The 18,235-nt window shown below is 49.1% G+C and overlaps 1 protein-coding gene across 1 annotated transcript in view; it reads right to left on the reverse strand.

The window, feature by feature from the left end:
- LOC136620568 (uncharacterized) overlaps positions 1 to 16,890 on the reverse strand; it is a 69,098-nt gene extending 52,208 nt beyond the window's left edge. Inside the window, exon 1 of the mRNA XM_066595413.1 lies at positions 16,379 to 16,890. Coding sequence (XP_066451510.1) covers positions 16,379 to 16,447 — 69 coding nt within the window. The 5' untranslated portion in view covers positions 16,448 to 16,890. The remainder of the gene's footprint in view (positions 1 to 16,378) is intronic.
- Between the last annotated feature and the right edge of the window lie 1,345 nt (positions 16,891 to 18,235).

An 18,235-nucleotide genomic window follows, 5' to 3' on the forward strand; every position in this document is an offset into this window, starting at 1 on the left:
AGACCTGACAGAATAACTGGGGTGCAAGTTAGGGTTGAGAAGGGGAACCTAGAAAATAATGACCATAATATAATAAATTTCCACTTGTCTTTCAAAAGGAGCTACAAAAATACTAAACTTTAAGAAGGCAAGTTTGATCAGCTCAGAGATACCTTCAACTTTATTGACTGGTACAATGTCCTCAAAAATGAGAAGGAATTGTTTGAAAACATCTTAAAAACTCACTGTGAGAAGTTCATACCTTAAAGAATAAAATGATTAGTAATAGGAGAAAATCAATGTGGCTCAATAGAGATGTAAAGGGGGCAATAAACCACAAAAAGGGGTTTAAAATGCTAAAACAAGAAGGCAGCGAAGAAACGCTAAAAACCTATAAAAAGGAAAGAAATAAACTATGTAAAAAGCAGATAAAAAGAGCAAAGGTGGAGACTTGTTGCCACAGAGAGTAAAACTAACACAAACTGTTCTTCAATTGTATAAACAGAAAAAAAGATTAATACTGAAAGTGTTGGCCCTTTAATAAATAATGTAGGGAAAATTGTAGAGGGTGATGAGGAGAAAGCAAATCTATTAAATAATTAAATGGTGTTTGCTCCAGTGTACTCACGGAGGAAAATTAAATGGCAAATGAGATGATAGTTATATGTAAACTCTCCACTAAATGCCACCAGTTTAAGGCCGTCTGTCCACGGGCTTTGCGAAGTCCCGCGGCAGATCTCCGCCGTGGGAGCCACCGCCCGGGAGCAGGAGCCGCCGCCGAATCTTTGCCGGTCAGCCCTATCTGATAGATAGGCTGGCCGCGGAGAATCGGGGCAATTCACAGCATGCTGCGAATTGCCCGGCGCGAGCAGAGAATCGCAATGATTCTCCGCTAGTGGACAGGGGCCGGCGCTTTCCAAAGCAATGCTATGGAAAGCGTCGGCCAGCATAATTCATGGACAGGGGGCCTAACCCAGGAAGAAGTGCAGAGCCGCCTTTAAAAAGGTTAAAATAGACAAATCTCCAGGTCCCGATGGCATACACCCCTGGGTTTTAAGGGAGTTAAGTAATGTGATAGGCAGGATAATAAATAGAATGGGTGGACTAAAATACTGAAATCGGGATTATTTAGTTTAGAAAAAGATGGCTATGGGCGACCTAATAACTATATAGAAGTATAGTCCGGGGATTATTCTGATGCCAGATTGGAGTCGGGAGGCATTTTTTTCCTTAAATGAGAACTGGCTTCTACCTTATTGGGGCTTCTTTTGCCTTCCTCTGAATCTACATGGGTTGGGGGGGTAATAGGCTGAACTGGATGGATTTATATATTTTTCAGCCTAACATATTATGTAAGAGGCTCACAATCTGCGAGTCCAAATCTACGCTGCGTAGTCACCAAAATGATTATCAGAAGGACACTTTATTTCCTCCATCAGATTAGAGTTTGTGAGAACAATATTTTTTGCTAAAACCGAGCCACAAATAATATCAGGTCATGAGATATCCTATATCTCACACAAACCGTCTTCATCTACAGTGACTCCACCGGCAGAATAGTGAGTGCAGCTCTGGGGTATAATACAAGATGTAACTCAAGATCAGTATAGGATAAGGGCTCATGTCCACGGGCGGGTTTGAATTCCATGATCTGCGTGGGGTACCCGCGCGGAATAACGGGAGTTCAAGCTGCCCATAGACTATTCATCGGCGCCCACAGCTTAATTGAAGCATAGGGGTATTTTTTTCGGACCGTCCAGTCCGGAAGACAAATCGCAGCATCCTGTGTTTTGCCGTGGGACGGCTTCCATTGAAGTCAATGGAAGCCGTCCGATCTGCGGCACACCCGGAACTGTCACTTCGGGTGTGCTGCGGGTCCCGTGGGAAAGCAGGAGATTTAAAAAAAATAAACCAAAAAAAACTCCACTGCGCATGTGCGAGGAGCGTGCCGGCTGGTGGGCCCACCCACATGCACGGAGGAGATGCCAGACGACCCGCAAGCATCCAGAATGTCCTCATGCCGCGGGCAGGGTGTGATCCTGCGGTGGGGCTCTTGCCCATGGAACCCGACCCGCCTGTGGACATGAGGCTTAAAAGTAATTCCAGCAGCAGAATAGGGAGTGCAGCTCTGGAGTATAATACAGGATGTAACTCAGAATCAGTACAGGATAAGTAATCTATGTACACAGTGACTCCACCAGCAGAATAGTGACTGCTGCTCTGGAGTATAATACAGGATGTAACTCAGGATCAGTACAGGATAAGTAATGTATGCATGCAGTGACTCCCAGCAGAATAGGGAGTACAGCTCTGGAGTATAATACAGGATGCATCTCAGGGTCAGTACAGGATAAGTAATGTATGTACACAGTGACTCCACCAGCAGAATAGTGAGTGCAGCTCCGGAGTATAATGCAGGATGTAACTCAGGAGCAGTACAGGATAAGTAATGTATGTACACAGTGACTCCACCAGCAGAATAGTGAGTGCAGCTCTGGAGTATAATACAGGATGTAACTCAGGATGAGTACAGGATAAGTAATGTAATGTATGTACACAGTGACTCCACCAGCAGAATAGTGAGTGCAGCTCCGGAGTATAAGACAGGTGTAACGACTACTTTACATCTGCACTAAGGGTTTCTGTTTTCCTTCTCCATTATGGTCTTATCTGAATGCAGCACCATTTCATCCGGCATTTTAACAGTATTCAGCAATGGAGGTTCCAAGTGGATACTGATGTGAAAAGACTCAGAGCGTTCTATGAGCTGACTGACTGACAAGAAATCTAGAAAACTGCTAGTCCCCAGGATCACTACTTCCCATCACCAAGCTCCTGTGTGCCTGATATCCACTCCTCTTATAACGCTCCTGTAGTGCAATAAACTCCGGGCTTCAGGATCGCTGCCCCTTTAAGTAGAGGCGCAGGCTCTTGGTGAACAATGTTCTCTATTCAGCTGGACAGAAACGATTTTGCAGCACTTGGCTGAGAAACTACCCATGTAAATCTAGATTACTGGCACATAGGAAGACGAAGCACCTGGATCTGCTGGACCGCACCGCCCGCCCGCCACTGAGGGAGCGTCTCAGCAAAGCAGGATCAGTGTGGGTGCACAAGAGACAAAACTGGAATCCCCCCCCCCCCATGTACTTACTTAGCAACAGGCCTGTATACCGAGGAGAGTATGATGGGGGCCAGGATACTGGAGAAAGGGTGCAGGGAGTGTCTTTAATGCAAAGCATTCTCCATATTGATTGCTGATGTCTTATAATAATGGCCCCAGCTTTCCCAGGCTCCAGACTTCACAATCCAGTGGGATGTAACACCATTTAGATAGATGTGCTGTTCAGGAGTCTGAAGAAGCTGGGTGGCACCTCTTGTTGGAGCAAACGGCAGCCATAAGGGGTTACCCACACTATTATAGGTACGGAATTCGGAAGTGTATGATGCTCGGAGTCCGGGTCAGTAGGGGCAACATAGGACAGTGTGGTTAGCCCCTTGGTTATCTGTTCCTGGGAAAGCTGGGTGATGACTGAGAGAAGGTCACACTTCCAACAACGTGAGTCTCCTGGACGCATCAGCGAGCACCTGGCGGCGTTTTACGGATTTCTCCCAGACACAGATTGTCTCATTGCTCAGAGCCAGCAGACCTCGTGCCCCTTATTAAACGGTCGAGGGCTCTCTGAGTACTTAATGCAAATGAGTTACAAATGTCTTGACTGCATCTGAAGACGTCTCCGTGGCGTTCGGCTTCAGTAAGGCGTTTTTCCTGTCCAGGTCCACGAATGCTTCCAGGACACCAATGGTGGCGAGGAATGTGCGCACAAGAGTTTACCGTCCCCTTGTGAAGAGCGCGATCTACAGTGACCGTCTGCATTAATGTGATGAGCCAAACTGCTGATATCTGCAGAGCAAGACTGGAGCTATGGACCATTATGTCTTATACTCCAGTCGCATCCAAAGCTGCATTCATAATTTCAATGGCCAATGCATTACAGTTCCATTCATTTCAATGCCAAAGACATCACTATAGCTCTCCAACATGTGCCCCTTATTGCAGAGCGCAGTTCATGAACCCTCATATTGGCTGACTTCATTCAATAATACATCTATAGAAATGAGTGATGGAATCATCCTCCACAGCGCCATCTACTGGAGGTAGCTCCCCTAAGAGTTAATATGTGACCTTTAAATGGGACTTGTACCATAACTAGGGTTGCAAGCCAAACCAGAATACCCATGTACAGACAGCTGCTTTGGGGTCGGATATTGGCTCATAGGGTAGCTACCTTCCAATAGGTGGCGCTGCGAAGGTTTATTCCATCACTCATTTGCATAACTTTTTCCCAGTGAGCATTGCATAATCGATAGGATTCTTTACACCCTTGTGATGCTCTCCACAAGGATAAACATTACTGATAATACATCAGTAGAAATGTAATGCACCAAACGGAAAACGGAACTGAGATCCTAGTCTCTGGCGATGCAAACACAACATTTCCCACAATGCATCACAGCAGAGCACGACCTGGATGCTAATCTGGCAGGAGGTTGCATGGCGATGTGAGCAGCTAATGCCTAACAGGAAAGCAGAATTTACCTCCAGTAGACATCTACTGTGCCAAGGGTTGCCACCCAGCAGGTATTTCAATCCAAAAGCCAGTGCCAGTGGCCGTTAAAAAATAATGGTTAGATGTGAGCACGGCCGGGCAGCAACCACACCATGAAGTACTTTAACTCTCTAGCTCCAGTCTGTCCGCTGCTAATGTAATCAAAGACTGACTTCTGAGCCTTCCCCCCACCCCTGGTGTCTACGTTCCTGCATATCGTGTTTGCAACACAGAAGCTGGGAGGGCTCAGAGTCTTTGATTACATCAGTGGCAGTTGGACTGGAGTTAGGGCTTATGTCCACGGGCGGGTCGGATTCCGTATGCGGAAGTCAGCAGTGGTATCTGACCCTGCCCGCGGCCGAGGCCCCTGCTTACCCGTCCGGGTCTTCTTTTTTCTCTAATGCGCAGTAGAGGTTTGTTTTTTTTTAAATGCCCGCTTTCCCACGGAAACCGGATTTTACAGTGTGGACGGGCCGCGGATTGGACAGCTTCCATTGACTTCAATGGAAGCCATCCGTGCGGGAACTGCACTGAAATGGAGCATGCTGCGATTTGATTTCCGCACACAAAGGTCTGCAAATCAAATCCGCATGCTTGAATTCAGTTGCGACGCCCATGTTTCCCTATGGGTGGCTTGAACTGCGGATCATCCGACCGGGTGCCCACTCGGATTCCGCAATTTAAATCTGCCAGTGGACATTGGGCCTAAAGTTCTTTATGGTGTGGTTTCTACCCAGCCAGAAGTATAGGGGTGAGAAGGGCACTACAATTATTGGGGCCACTAAGGGGGTCATAATTACTACTAGGGGCTCTACTACTACTACTGAGGCCACTGAGAGGGGGCACTATAACTATAGGGGCCACAGAGGGGGCACTTTTACTATTTTTTGGTGAAAGGGTAGCAACCCTGAGTGTGCTTGTGTTTGGGAATCCCTTTTCCCCTCGGGTGGTCTGCACTGACCTGTTCCCTCTAGAACTTGATGACGGTGGCCTTAAAAAGAGGTGGCTAACCCAGACTATGCCTTTAATCGAAAGCCTACAGAGCTGCCAAGAACAAAGAACAATCATCATAGTGTTAAATGGAGCAACATTGTAGGGAGTCATAGAAGATTCCACTGTTGGGGTTCAGGATTTGGGACCCCAATGATGCCAAAGGCCAAAAGGTTTGGTATGACATGTGACAGAAGTCCCAGTCAAAGCCTCTTAAAAGCCCAATTTTTGACATTGCACGATTGTGGGACCAGCACCAAAACATTGAGGAACCCTACCAAGGTCAACGGCCCCCTCTTCTTAGGGCATAATGGAAGTTTAAGCTTATTGATCCCCCTTCCCCATCTCTCACGGTTTCGTCTCACGGCCAAGAACCTATGAGTCTCCATGATCCATTCTGGCTACTGTTGGATTAGAAAAAGGATGGCGACTTTCTTCCAAAAGAAGCGCCAAAACGGTTCATTATATATGAATAGGGCTGAGCTGTAATTCCTGACGCATCCTATAGATAGGGATGGCGCTGTTTGTGGAACAAAGCTGCCATGTTTTTCTAATCATGAACAATCCCTTTAATGGGAAGATATAGGCCGCGCTCTTAAACCTGTTGATACTTTAAGCGTTCTCCTCCAGCAGCTGGAATACTCAGTATTCAAGGACGCCAAGTGGCACTGGAGAGTCAGCCAGTCATGACACGCTGCTCGCTGCCAAGCTCGGAAAGAAACTCTTAAATGGAAATCTACTCATGGTAACCGGTCATTAAAGGATCACCAACAAGACGACCCAACGTGCCCTCACTGCGGGCATAGCAAGGGGGGTACAAACTGAAATAAAGCTCATACAGACGGCCTGCCACTCACTTGGGGGCAAATATTTACTAACATGACGGCATGCAGCTGGATGGCATCTAATCCTGGCGTTGGCCTCTACGGATGTGCGGTTCTCAGAGCACGGAAACGTCTTCTGCGGTGAGAGGTCTCCATCCTAAAGACATGAATAATTAGTTCTCACTGCACGAGAGATGGAAAGTTCAGCTCCACGCCGAAGGAGAGCAGCGGGCGTCAGGCCTTCTCATTGGCACGCTGCTCAGGAAGAGGGATGTGGGTAGAGCAAAGCATCAAAGGTTTCCTCTCACAGCAACATGACGAGAACCGAGGAGAATTTATAGAACGACAGCAAGGAAATCTCCAAACTCTGAACCCCAAATCCGGCATCTGGAGTGATCCACAGAGCAAGAGACAAAGAAGCATGCTCATCCATAGGGGGCAGCATTATAGCAGTGCCATCCCTGGACGTAGGGGGTCCGGCGCTATAGCAGTGCCATCCCTGGACGTAGGGGGTCCGGCGCTATAGCAGTGCCATCCCTGGACGTAGGGGGTCCGGCGCCATAGCAGTGCTATCCCTGGACGTAGGGGGTCCGGCGCCATAGCAGTGCTATCCCTGGACGTAGGGGGTCCGGCGCCATAGCAGTGCTATCCCTGGACGTAGGGGGTCCGGCGCCATAGCAGTGCTATCCCTGGACGTAGGGGTCCGGCGTCATAGCAGTGCTATCCCTGGACGTAGGGGGTCCGGCGCCATAGCAGTGCTATCCCTGGACGTAGGGGGTCCGGCGCCATAGCAGTGCTATCCCTGGACGTAGGGGGTCCGGCGCCATAGCAGTGCTATCCCTGGACGTAGGGGGTCCAGCGCCATAGCAATGCTATCCCTGGACGTAGGGGGTCCGGCGCCATAGCAGTGCTATCCCTGGACGTAGGGGGTCCGGCACCATAGCAGTGCTATCCCTGGACGTAGGGGTCCGGCGCCATAGCAGTGCTATCCCTGGACGTAGGGGGTCCAGCGCCATAGCAGTGCTATCCCTGGACGTAGGGGGTCCGGCGCCATAGCAGTGCTATCCCTGGACGTAGGGGGTCCGGCGCCATAGCAGTGCTATCCCTGGACGTAGGGGGTCCGGCGCCATAGCAGTGCTATCCCTGGACGTAGAGGGGCCTGCGCCATAGCAGTGCTATCCCTGGACGTAGGGGTCCGGCGCTATGGCAGTGCTATCCCTGGACGTAGGGGGTCCGGCGCCATAGCAGTGTTATCCCTGGACGTAGGGGGTCCGGCACCATAGCAGTGCTATCCCTGGACGTAGGGGGTCCGGCGCCATAGCAGTGCTATCCCTGGACGTAGGGGGTCCGGCGCCATAGCAGTGCTATCCCTGGACGTAGGGGGTCCGGCGCCATAGCAGTGCTATCCCTGGACGTAGGGGGTCCGGCGCCATAGCAGTGCTATCCCTGGACGTAGGGGGTGAGGCACTATAGCAGTTCTATCCCTGGACGTAGGGGGGGCAGTATTATAGCAGTTCTATCCCTAGACGTGGGGGAAGGAGGGTGGGCGGTACTATAGCGGTTCTATCCTTGGACATAGGGGGGGGGGACGGTATTATAGAAGTTTAATCCCTGGACGTAGGGGGAATGCGATATTACAGCAGTTCTATTCCTGAATGTAGGGGGGCGGTATTATAGCAGTTCTATCCCTGGACGTAGGGTGGGGGGTATTATAGCAGTTCTATCCCTGGACGTAGGGTGGGGGGTATTATAGCAGTTCTATCCCTGGACGTAGGGGGGCGGCATTATAGCAGTTCTATCCCTGGACGTAGGGGGGCGGCATTATAGCAGTTCTATCCCTGGACATAGGGGGGCGGCATTATAGCAGTGCCATCCCTGGACATAGGGGGGCGGCATTATAGCAGTGCCATCCCTGGACGTAGGGGGTCCGGCGCTATAGCAGTGCCATCCCTGGACGTAGGGGGTCCGGCACTATAGCAGTGCCATCCCTGGACGTAGGGGGTCCGGCGCTATAGCAGTGCCATCTCTGGACGTAGGGGGTCCGGCGCTATAGCAGTGCCATCCCTGGACGTAGGGGGTCCGGCGCCATAGCAGTGCTATCCCTGGACGTAGGGGGTCCGGCGCCATAGCAGTGCTATCCCTGGACGTAGGGGGTCCGGCGCCATAGCAGTGCTATCCCTGGACGTAGGGGGTCCGGCGCCATAGCAATGCTATCCCTGGACGTAGGGGGTCCGGCGCCATAGCAGTGCTATCCCTGGACGTAGGGGGTCCGGCGCCATAGCAGTGCTATCCCTGGACGTAGGGGGTCCGGCGCCATAGCAGTGCTATCCCTGGACGTAGGGGGTCCGGCGCCATAGCAGTGCTATCCCTGGACGTAGGGGGTCCGGCGCCATAGCAGTGCTATCCCTGGACGTAGGGGGTCCGGCACCATAGCAGTGCTATCCCTGGACGTAGGGGGTGAGGCACTATAGCAGTTCTATCCCTGGACGTAGGGGGGGGGCAGTATTATAGCAGTTCTATCCCTAGACATGGGGGAAGGAGGGTGGGCGGTACTATAGCGGTTCTATCCTTGGACATAGGGGGGGGACGGTATTATAGAAGTTTAATCCCTGGACGTAGGGGGAATGCGATATTACAGCAGTTCTATTCCTGAATGTAGGGGAGCGGTATTATAGCAGTTCTATCCCTGGACGTAGGGTGGGGGGTATTATAGCAGTTCTATCCCTGGACGTAGGGTGGGGGGTATTATAGCAGTTCTATCCCTGGACGTAGGGGAGCTGTATTATAGCAGTTCTATCCCTGGACGTAGGGTGGGGGGTATTATAGTAGTTCTATCCCTGGACGTAGGGGGGCGGTATTATAGCAGTTCTATCCCTGGACGTAGGGGGGCGGTATTATAGCAGTTCTATCCCTGGACGTAGGGGGGCGGTATTATAGCAGTGCTATGCTTGGACATAGAGGGCAGTATTATAGCAGTTCTATCCCTGGACGTAGGGGGGCGGTATTATAGCAGTTCTATCCCTGGACGTAGGGGGGCGGTATTATAGCAGTTCTATGCTTGGACATAGAGGGCAGTATTATAGTGGTTATATTCCTTCTACTCTGACACATGCACTGGTGATCACCATCTGAATTGTTAATTATCTCCATTATAAAGAATAGGAGATCATCACATTATTATCAGTCATACACAGTGCAGTGAAGGTCCAAGTGTGGCGTTTTAAAACGGCCTACGTGTCAAAAAACACCAATTCACTGCACATTGGAGTAAACGGAGTGCATGAGCAGAAGAGATAAGAAACAAAGCGGGTGTGGGGAGAGGGAGCGTATACTGTATAATATGCCCTGGAATAGCACTATATATCTGTATCACCTTGCAGTTGCTTTACAAACACAAGACACAAGTTTCTTATTTCCAGTAAAATTACACACATCTGAAATCCTCTGTGCAGCTCGGGCCCTGCTCCCTTCTTTATGTAACTCTTAGCTTGGTTCTGGTGCTGTATTTATGTTTTGAGCTTGGTTCTGGTACTGTTAAAAATCACCAAAAGAGAAATATAAACAGACAACCCCCCCCCCCCAGAAAGTAGCCAAATAATTACCAATATACTGATACAAGAGGGCAGGTATAGATACTAACTATCCCCCAACATGCAGACAGCCAAACTACTAAACAGAGGAGCAAGTAACACATGTGAAGGGCACTGATGAGCAGCCACTCACAAAGTCAATACAGGGTGCCAGGCCACATGGTATATGTGGTACACCATGCCCGCTTACAACCTATGAGTGACACCATATTTCAATCCAGTGGGTTTCCCTGGAACCGCATTGGCACCCTGGGCTCCCCCAGCGTTCTGGTACCGTATTCATTCACTGGGCTGCTGTAGTTTGGGTATGCTACTATCATCAGTGCAATGAATATAGTTTTATTCTTCTGATGGGGGAGGGGCACACCATTTCTGCACAGGATTTCACCTAAGCTAATGCCGTGGACGGTTCTGATTTTCATCTTCTTCACTGCGCCATTGTTCCGGCACATAGAGGACGTTCCGTATAAAACATAAGCAATCTGATCATCATCATCATCATCATCCCTCACTTCCTGAAGGGCCGCAGTTGGGTAAACAGCCTGTTGTAATAAGGTCACATCCTGAGGTCAGGGATATCATGGGAACTTTACAGCTAAGTTCATGGCGGCCCTTTTAACACCTCACATACCGGACGTGGCGACAAACATCATATGGAAGGTGGCAAAAACATCAAGGGCTAAGATAAAGTGATTAATCGGCAGCCGTGCAGGAAATATTCGCAGCCGCCATGACTAGTTCAGCGTTATCTGACACTTCGTGTTTCTGATACGCGGTATTACATAAAGCCACAGGTCTCATAAAAACTGCGCCATTTTGGGTTGCCCGCGCTCCTGTATTGCTGTACCATGTACAACGTTATGAAGGGGATAGCAGGGCATATCATCCTCCTGCAGGGTGGGCATCACCAAAACATGGGGCATTGTTGTCGACCGCACGGCAGCTGCGGGCAGCTGCCACCATGATGCCAACAAGGAGTCATTCACTCACCACATGGGCACGGGGTTCACGTCTGCCCGGCTCATCTGCTTTGGGAAGAACCTTAAAAGGCCGACAACGTTTTATGTGCTGCAACTTCCTAATAAACTTTGCCCTCCAATTCCTTCCCATTTTCCTGATCTCTGCTTGCTGTCAATGAATAGCAATGTGGCTCACATATTAATGCTTCTCACCGCTGAGGGTTTGGCAATCCCCTGTGAGTCAAATACAGCAGCAGCACCGGAAAGCTGGCTACTGTGCGGCTACCATCACCACCCCATAGGAGTTGGCACAGTGTGGTCTCAGAAGCTCTGCCAGGTTAGACTGGGACGAATCCACTGCACTATTCCAGTCAGGATCTGATACAAAGAAAACTCTGCCTATGTGTCAGTCTTCACTGTGGTTCTGGAATTCTGCTCATGGGCCAGGAAACTCGTGTTGAAGCGTGTGCAGTATGCATTGTTAGGCCTCTAGTCTGAGCAGCAAAGGCCGCAGCTCTTCTGCTTCCATTTCTATAGGATAACACTTCCTGTCAGAGATGTAACATCTGGAAAAAGACCCCTCCCCGTCTATCATGTGCATTTTATGGTTTTCCTCCGGCTCAATGATTTTCAATGGTTTCATTCTGATTTGTGATGTTTTCACTCCTGCGATGCTGCGTGAAAAAAATAAAAATCACCGCATGTCTTTTTTTTTGCGATATCGCAGCAGCGCCGGCCCCATTGAAAACAATGGGAGAACATTGCAATTCCCTGCTGCGGCAGGGACAGCTGTGCCAGGGGATTGCTTCAGCCCCGCCGTGATTCACGGCCTGATATCGCTCTCGCCAGTGTGAAGCGGCCCTAAGAGTGCGATATCGGTCCAATTTTCTCGGTCCAATATCGCACTCGCCCGTGTGAAAACACCCTTTGTAGTAAAATCCCAGGCGCTCTACATCCCGGACATCTGTTTTGTCGCCATCATTTGCTGGCTGGCGCAATGATGTCATTACACGGTCCTGTTTCAAAATGCAAGTTAAAGAAGAAAGATAGTGGCCAAAGGCAGGTAAGTCAAAGGGGCACAACAGGGGCTGGCACTATGGATCTGGGCACTACATGGCACCAGTGGTATCAGCGCCAATCTGGGCTTTGCTGATGGATGAATTTCTTATTGTGGACCCTTAATTCCCACAAATAATTAACGCCAGTTAAATACGGAAAATGTATATGTCAGCAAAAGGCTAGCAAAGAACATTTCCAAGATGTACCCATCCACTTAACGTCCCTATGACTAGGCTGAGCTGGGCAAACGACAGGAAGAGTTACCATAGGGATGCAAGAGATTCAAACAGGAGAACTTTAATCCCTCCTCCCTTCGGGATGACATTGGGCTCTTCTCCTTTAATGGAGGATCCCGCTAGAAATGAAAATGGATTTCTGTAGAAGGAAATCCAAGAAAACAAAATCCGCGCCCCTCGAGGAAATCACCTGGCAGCGACGATCCAATGTCAGCTCTAATCCGCATGACCTTGGATAAACCGTATTTATCTCTCGCTGCCTCGGTAATCTGTGTGAGGCAGGTATATAATATGCACTCACATAAAGTCACCGGTCACAGCCGGGGACATGGCTACCACCGGGGCTGAGGGCTACCACGGGGGGTCAGTTAACAGGCACATATGAAAAAAGTTTGTCATGGTATTAAAGGGATGATTCAGGATGAAAAGTTCCATGATGTCCGTCCTCTTGCCCCTTAAAGGAGAACTACACTTATAAAACTATTGGTTCAATTACTGTATCTCACATAGATTTCTTCTCCATTCACACCCAAAGCTGCATTCACAAGTCTGCTAGCTATAGGCAATCAGGGGGAAGCTACCTGGGATTCCGGAGTATTCTGGATAATTGGAATATTTCTCTTCAGACTCCACCCATTTTCTTGCTCTTCACTGATTGGCTCCATGAATAGCACATGACCTCTGTTGTAACTAATGGTGAATCAATACAAGCACAGGGCAGGAAGTGTTGTCTTGGGGGGGGTCAGAGGAATTACAGGCATTGGACCTTGATGGGTCATGTTTCTCCTTGTGGAGAGTACCACAAGGTAGAAGGGAGTCTTATAAAGCCATGCAATGCTTCCTGGGAAAAAGATGGCCTCTTACCCAGCCCACCAGAATCCTACTATGTACTTATGAGGGGCTAAGACCTACAAGACCCCGGAAACAGGTGCGTGCACACAGGTATTCTGGTTTGGCCTATATTCCTAGTCATGTTGCAGGGCCTATTAAAGGGTCAGAGATTGACTTGTAGGGAAGCTACTTTCCGGTAGGTGGCGCTGTAGAGGATTATTCCATCACTTATTTGCATAGCTTTTTTCCCAGGGAGCACTGCATGGTGGATAAGACTCCTATAACAACGCATTGCTCTCCACAAGGATAATCATCACCCCCTCCCCATTTGCAACAGATCACGCCCGAAATCTCAACCGCTAATGACACAACAAACAGCTGTGATCTACTAAGAGGTGTCTTGTTTTTGGAAGGCAGTTGCCCCCCTGTACGCAAGGAGTACCGTGTGCTTGGTGGCTCTGGGAAAACGGCATCTAAAAGCCACAGCTATCATTTTACAATGCAGTGTGCTCAAGGCCTGAAGATGCTACCCATGGAGGAGGGGGAACCCTACGCAAATCCACATTGAGGAAGCGGGAAGACCTGGGGTTCCATACCAGCGTCTATTATCCCAGTCTGGACCAGGGATGCCAGCTGTCCGAGTCTGGTATACCTTCCGCCATAAAGGCATTAGTGAAAGGCAGCGACTCCTCCAGGTCTCTCATCTGGCATGAAGATATCGATGGCGCCCGCACGTCAAGAGGATCTGGGAGCGCTAAGTATGTAGTTTTCTTTTTGTAGTTTAGGGGTCTAGGTTCTTAGATTTGGGGTTTGGAGTCCGACATGTTGGGGTTCAGTCTGGCTCCTAAATTTGAGGCTGGATTGGGTTCGAATAAGTTTAAGGGTCTGGACCAGGAATGCCAGCTGTCCGAGCCCTGTAGACCTGCCGGCATAAAGGCAGTGACTCCGCCAGGCCTCCCATCTGGCGTGAAGATATCAAAGAGGCTTGGAGGTCTTGGGGACCCGGGAGCGCTAAGTATGTAGTTTTCTTTTTTTTTTTGTCTGGTCTGAGATCTTATGTAGTTTAGGGGTCTGGGCTCTTAGAGGTGAGGCTGGTTTAGGGTCTGAATAGGTTTAGGGGTCTGGGCTCTTAGAGGTGAGGCTGGTTTAGGGTCTGAATAGGTTTAGGGGTCTGGGCTCCTAGTATGCGGTTTGCTTTGGTGTATGAATGACTTAGGGGTCTGGGCTGGGGTCTGAATGAGTTTAGAGGTCTCTCCTGCAGTCTAGGGTCTAAATGAACTTAGGGATCTGGTGCCCAGTTTGGGGTCTGAATGAGTATAGGGTTCCAGTCTGGAGTCTGGATGGGTTTAAGGTCACAAGATTTGGGATCTGATTTCCGGTTTTCCCACTAACAGATAATAAGTCTTGGTGTAAACGTTTGTGAAACGTTCTCTAGCCGCCACCTTTACTGGAGAAGTTCAGATCGACGCTGGGTAAGCGGACCTCCACTACTACTACTGTCTTCCCCCACTCTCTTGATGCCACCATGTAGCTCACAGTCGGGGCCCCTGACAAATCCGTGGGGTCATCTGTGTGACAATTGATGTAGTTTTTCATAAGTAAACAGCAGCCATATGTTCAGGAAGTGCTCGGAGCAGAGGTCGCCCCCGGCATCCCGGGCCGCAACCCTCGTTACAGGGAACTAAATGAGGTGGAATCACCCAATAATGAAAAAAAAAAGTTTTGCAACTTTCTAGTACAAATTTTTCTCAGTCTTCAATATCTCTGCTTGCAGTCAGCCAGTTGTTAAAGGAAGCCTGTCACCTAATTTTTGCAATATCAGCACATTATATCTTCATATGTGTAACAGCATAAAGGGTGCAGCATTACCTTTAAGATCTCTGCTTTCTGTCAGTGAATTGAAAGGAGTTTCATTCATAGCCTGTGTCAGTTTTTATAAAGTATGGCAAACATGGAGAAAGCCTGTCCGATGTGTCTACCATGCCAAGCTATCGCTCAAAAAAAACTTCTAATGCGCCATATGTTAATTAGTCGAGGACCTGTCTATGGGCGGGCCAGCTGGCGGGGATCTCTCCCTGCCTACTGTACTAAAAAAAATATGACTGGCTATAAATTAAATTCTTTCAATTCACTGACAGAAAGCAGAGATCTTAATACTTTGAGGAAATTAAATACAAAAAGTAGATTAGGAAGTTTTATAACTTTTTATTATACAATGACTAGGCTTTATTTACACAACACTGGAATCCCCTGTACTGGCCCTTTAAATATGGCACAGACTATAAAATATAAGCATACTGTGTGTGTATATATATATATTTCACATACATACTTATATAATCATGACTGAAGTACATGTGTGGTTAGAGGTAATTAGTATGGAATGGGATCTGACAGGTGTATACTCATGATGGGCGGGGCTTATTAGAGATAGGTGGGGGTGAGATTGCACAGGCGTAGCTATAATCAGGAGATATTGTGACCTGAGGACATGTATACACCGCATATACCGCAGAGCAGGTATAACGTGATTGTTATCTAATTAACAATCCCACTACCTGCACCCTTATACCTGCAGTGACCGACGTAAAGCCCTAACACAGATTATGGGTGGAAGTCTTCTACATCAATCCTACACACTTGTGGATCAATCTGATAATCCAGAATATTTGGTAATCCAGCACTTCGGTTCAAATTATAACTTTTCCTCAAATTATCCCATTTGCAATAACAAAAGACCCCCCAATGTTCTTTCCATGAGTCCAGCGCCCCCTGGTGTTGAAAACCAGCTCAAGCTGTAGAACTTCCCATTATGCTCCATGCTGTGGTCTCCTCCACTGCCATCATACAGGCAATCAGACACATTGTCTACATTGCTGCGACACAAAGTACCAAAAAGGACCGTTGCGATACTTTGCATATGGCAGATCGGGTTCGGTGGCGGTTACAATGTGAACGGATCTGGCTGGGGATCGTTACATTGTATCCAGGGGTGAAATATCAGGCAGAATGGAACATAAAACCCCAAGAAGAGCTGAACAGAGCGCCGCTAGGCCGCACCGTGTACGCAGCTCCCCTGCATGCTGCGGAGGAACCCTACAGCTTCAAGGTGGCCACAGAGCTTCTAGAAAGGCCCGAACTGGCCTGGAGGAGTCTAACCTACATATAGGCCTCCGAGACCTACTCCCAGCCCCAATGCAAGGCCTTTCCATCCCAACAACTAATCATAGCCGGGCAATCATACAACCGAAATCCGGACATACCGCGCCGGCGAGCGAGAAGAATAAGAAGTGTCTGTACCTTGAGCTGGTAGGGTTGGAGCTCACTCAGACTCTGGTTCCTCAGCTTCTTGGTTAAAACCTTCAGCATTGTACAAATCCGAAGGTGGAGGAAGGGGTTAAAGGCTCATTGAACACACTCACACCGCACAAGCACTCACACGGTTAACGAAAAGTAGACAAGCAGCAGCAGGAATCCGATTATTATTATTTTTTTTTTGGTTCTTTCTTTACGTTCAATTTAGCAAAAACAAAAAAAAAATTCTGCAAAAAAAAAAAAATTAAAAAAGTTTAAAAATATCGTTAAATGATCAAATTTAGGAAAACAAAAAAAAAGTTTTAGTTGAAGTTTTTGGGTTTGTGTCTGAGATCTCAGCCGGTTTATTGTTGGTTGGTGGTAGGTGTAGGCAGCCCCGGCAGTCGTGTCCAGCTCTCCATAGCCGTGGCCCCCGGTCACACTCACACACACACTCATGCATACACTCACACACACTGCCTCTCTGTCTGACTCTGCCTTCTAGCAATGTGAAACTTGCAACAAACACAAGAGCTCGCTGCAGCACGATTGGTTGGCAAAGGGAAACTGTGTCAATTTCAGGAGGCCGGCCCTTTATTTAAAGGGAAAGTGATAGCAGGAAGGGCCTGGGAGCCTGCAGAGACGGATGGCTGGGGGTTTTTTTTTTCCTTCTTCCTGTAAAGCTCAAGGGACAGAAGAGTAAAAAGCTGCAGAAGTCAGCGGGGAGATTACACACGTATTACAAAGTATGGAGACGGCCGGCGCCGCTGCTCATCGTAGTCATGTAACCGCAAAGAATCCTGAAGTCCTAGAAAAAGTGCTTAAACCATGTACCGTGCCTATGGGGGACGGGTGATAGCCAGTATGGGAAGGGGGGACCTGCTACGTTCATTGTCGTAGGGGCAAAAACTCCCGCCGAAAGGATGGACTTAAGAAACCCACCCGCACTACATATTTAGGGGGGGCAATGTCTTGTAGCTGGCGCCGTACTTTATTACAGCATGTATACCGGGTACATCGGGGAGCCTGACACTAATCGCGGCTCTCATGGAGAACCAGCCGTCCCTGCGCCTGGAGCCCCACTAAGGCTGCGGACACTGCCGTATTTTTAGCCTGCGTTTTGCGCCCGTAATACGGAGATGTGTCCCGGCCCAACTGCGGGTCTCCTGAACCGAACTCTGAGCATCCTAGGAATGTAGAAGGCTTCGAGTTGCGGTCAGGACACCGTTCCGTATGCAAAACACAGCCAAAGCACGGAAGTGTGTCACCGCATTAGGGCCAATTAAGTCAGGCCATGCCCACCGCACACGGCCCTCGCCAGCCTGTTAGCCGGCTTACCTTCAGGCCTGCCAAGACCTACCTGCGGCCTGGACTGGCTCAGCCCACTTCTCACCGGCTTTACCTCAGCCTCATTGTTGCCGGCGGGACCACTGGCTTAGCATCGGCCACTCAAGACCCAGCCAAACATCTGTATAGCCTCCCCTGCAGGCGAGAAAGCTCTGCTGCGGGCAGAAGTACTGCCCTGCTTCGTGGGGACGTCTTAGTTGCCTCGTCCAGGGAGAAGTGCCGCTATGCTGCCCCACATATTTAGTGCATTATGGATTTTGCGGGAAACCTACAGATGACAAGCGCTGCATGCGACACGTCCCCTGACTTCCTAGGGAGGGGTGCCACGAGTCTCTCCAACCATCCTGCCACCCCTTCCTTATATTTGCCCAGGAAAAAGTCTACCCAAACTGTAACCAAACGGGGGCCTGGCAGGATAGGGGTGGGCAGTCCTAATACATAGTGGGTGGTATTATAGTAGCAGGAAGAGATCTTGAGACGGATGAGAAATTGAAACCCAACATACACTCATCAAAA

The sequence above is a fragment of the Eleutherodactylus coqui genome, chromosome 3, assembly GCF_035609145.1.
Source record: "Eleutherodactylus coqui strain aEleCoq1 chromosome 3, aEleCoq1.hap1, whole genome shotgun sequence".
NCBI lineage: Eukaryota > Metazoa > Chordata > Amphibia > Anura > Eleutherodactylidae > Eleutherodactylus > Eleutherodactylus coqui.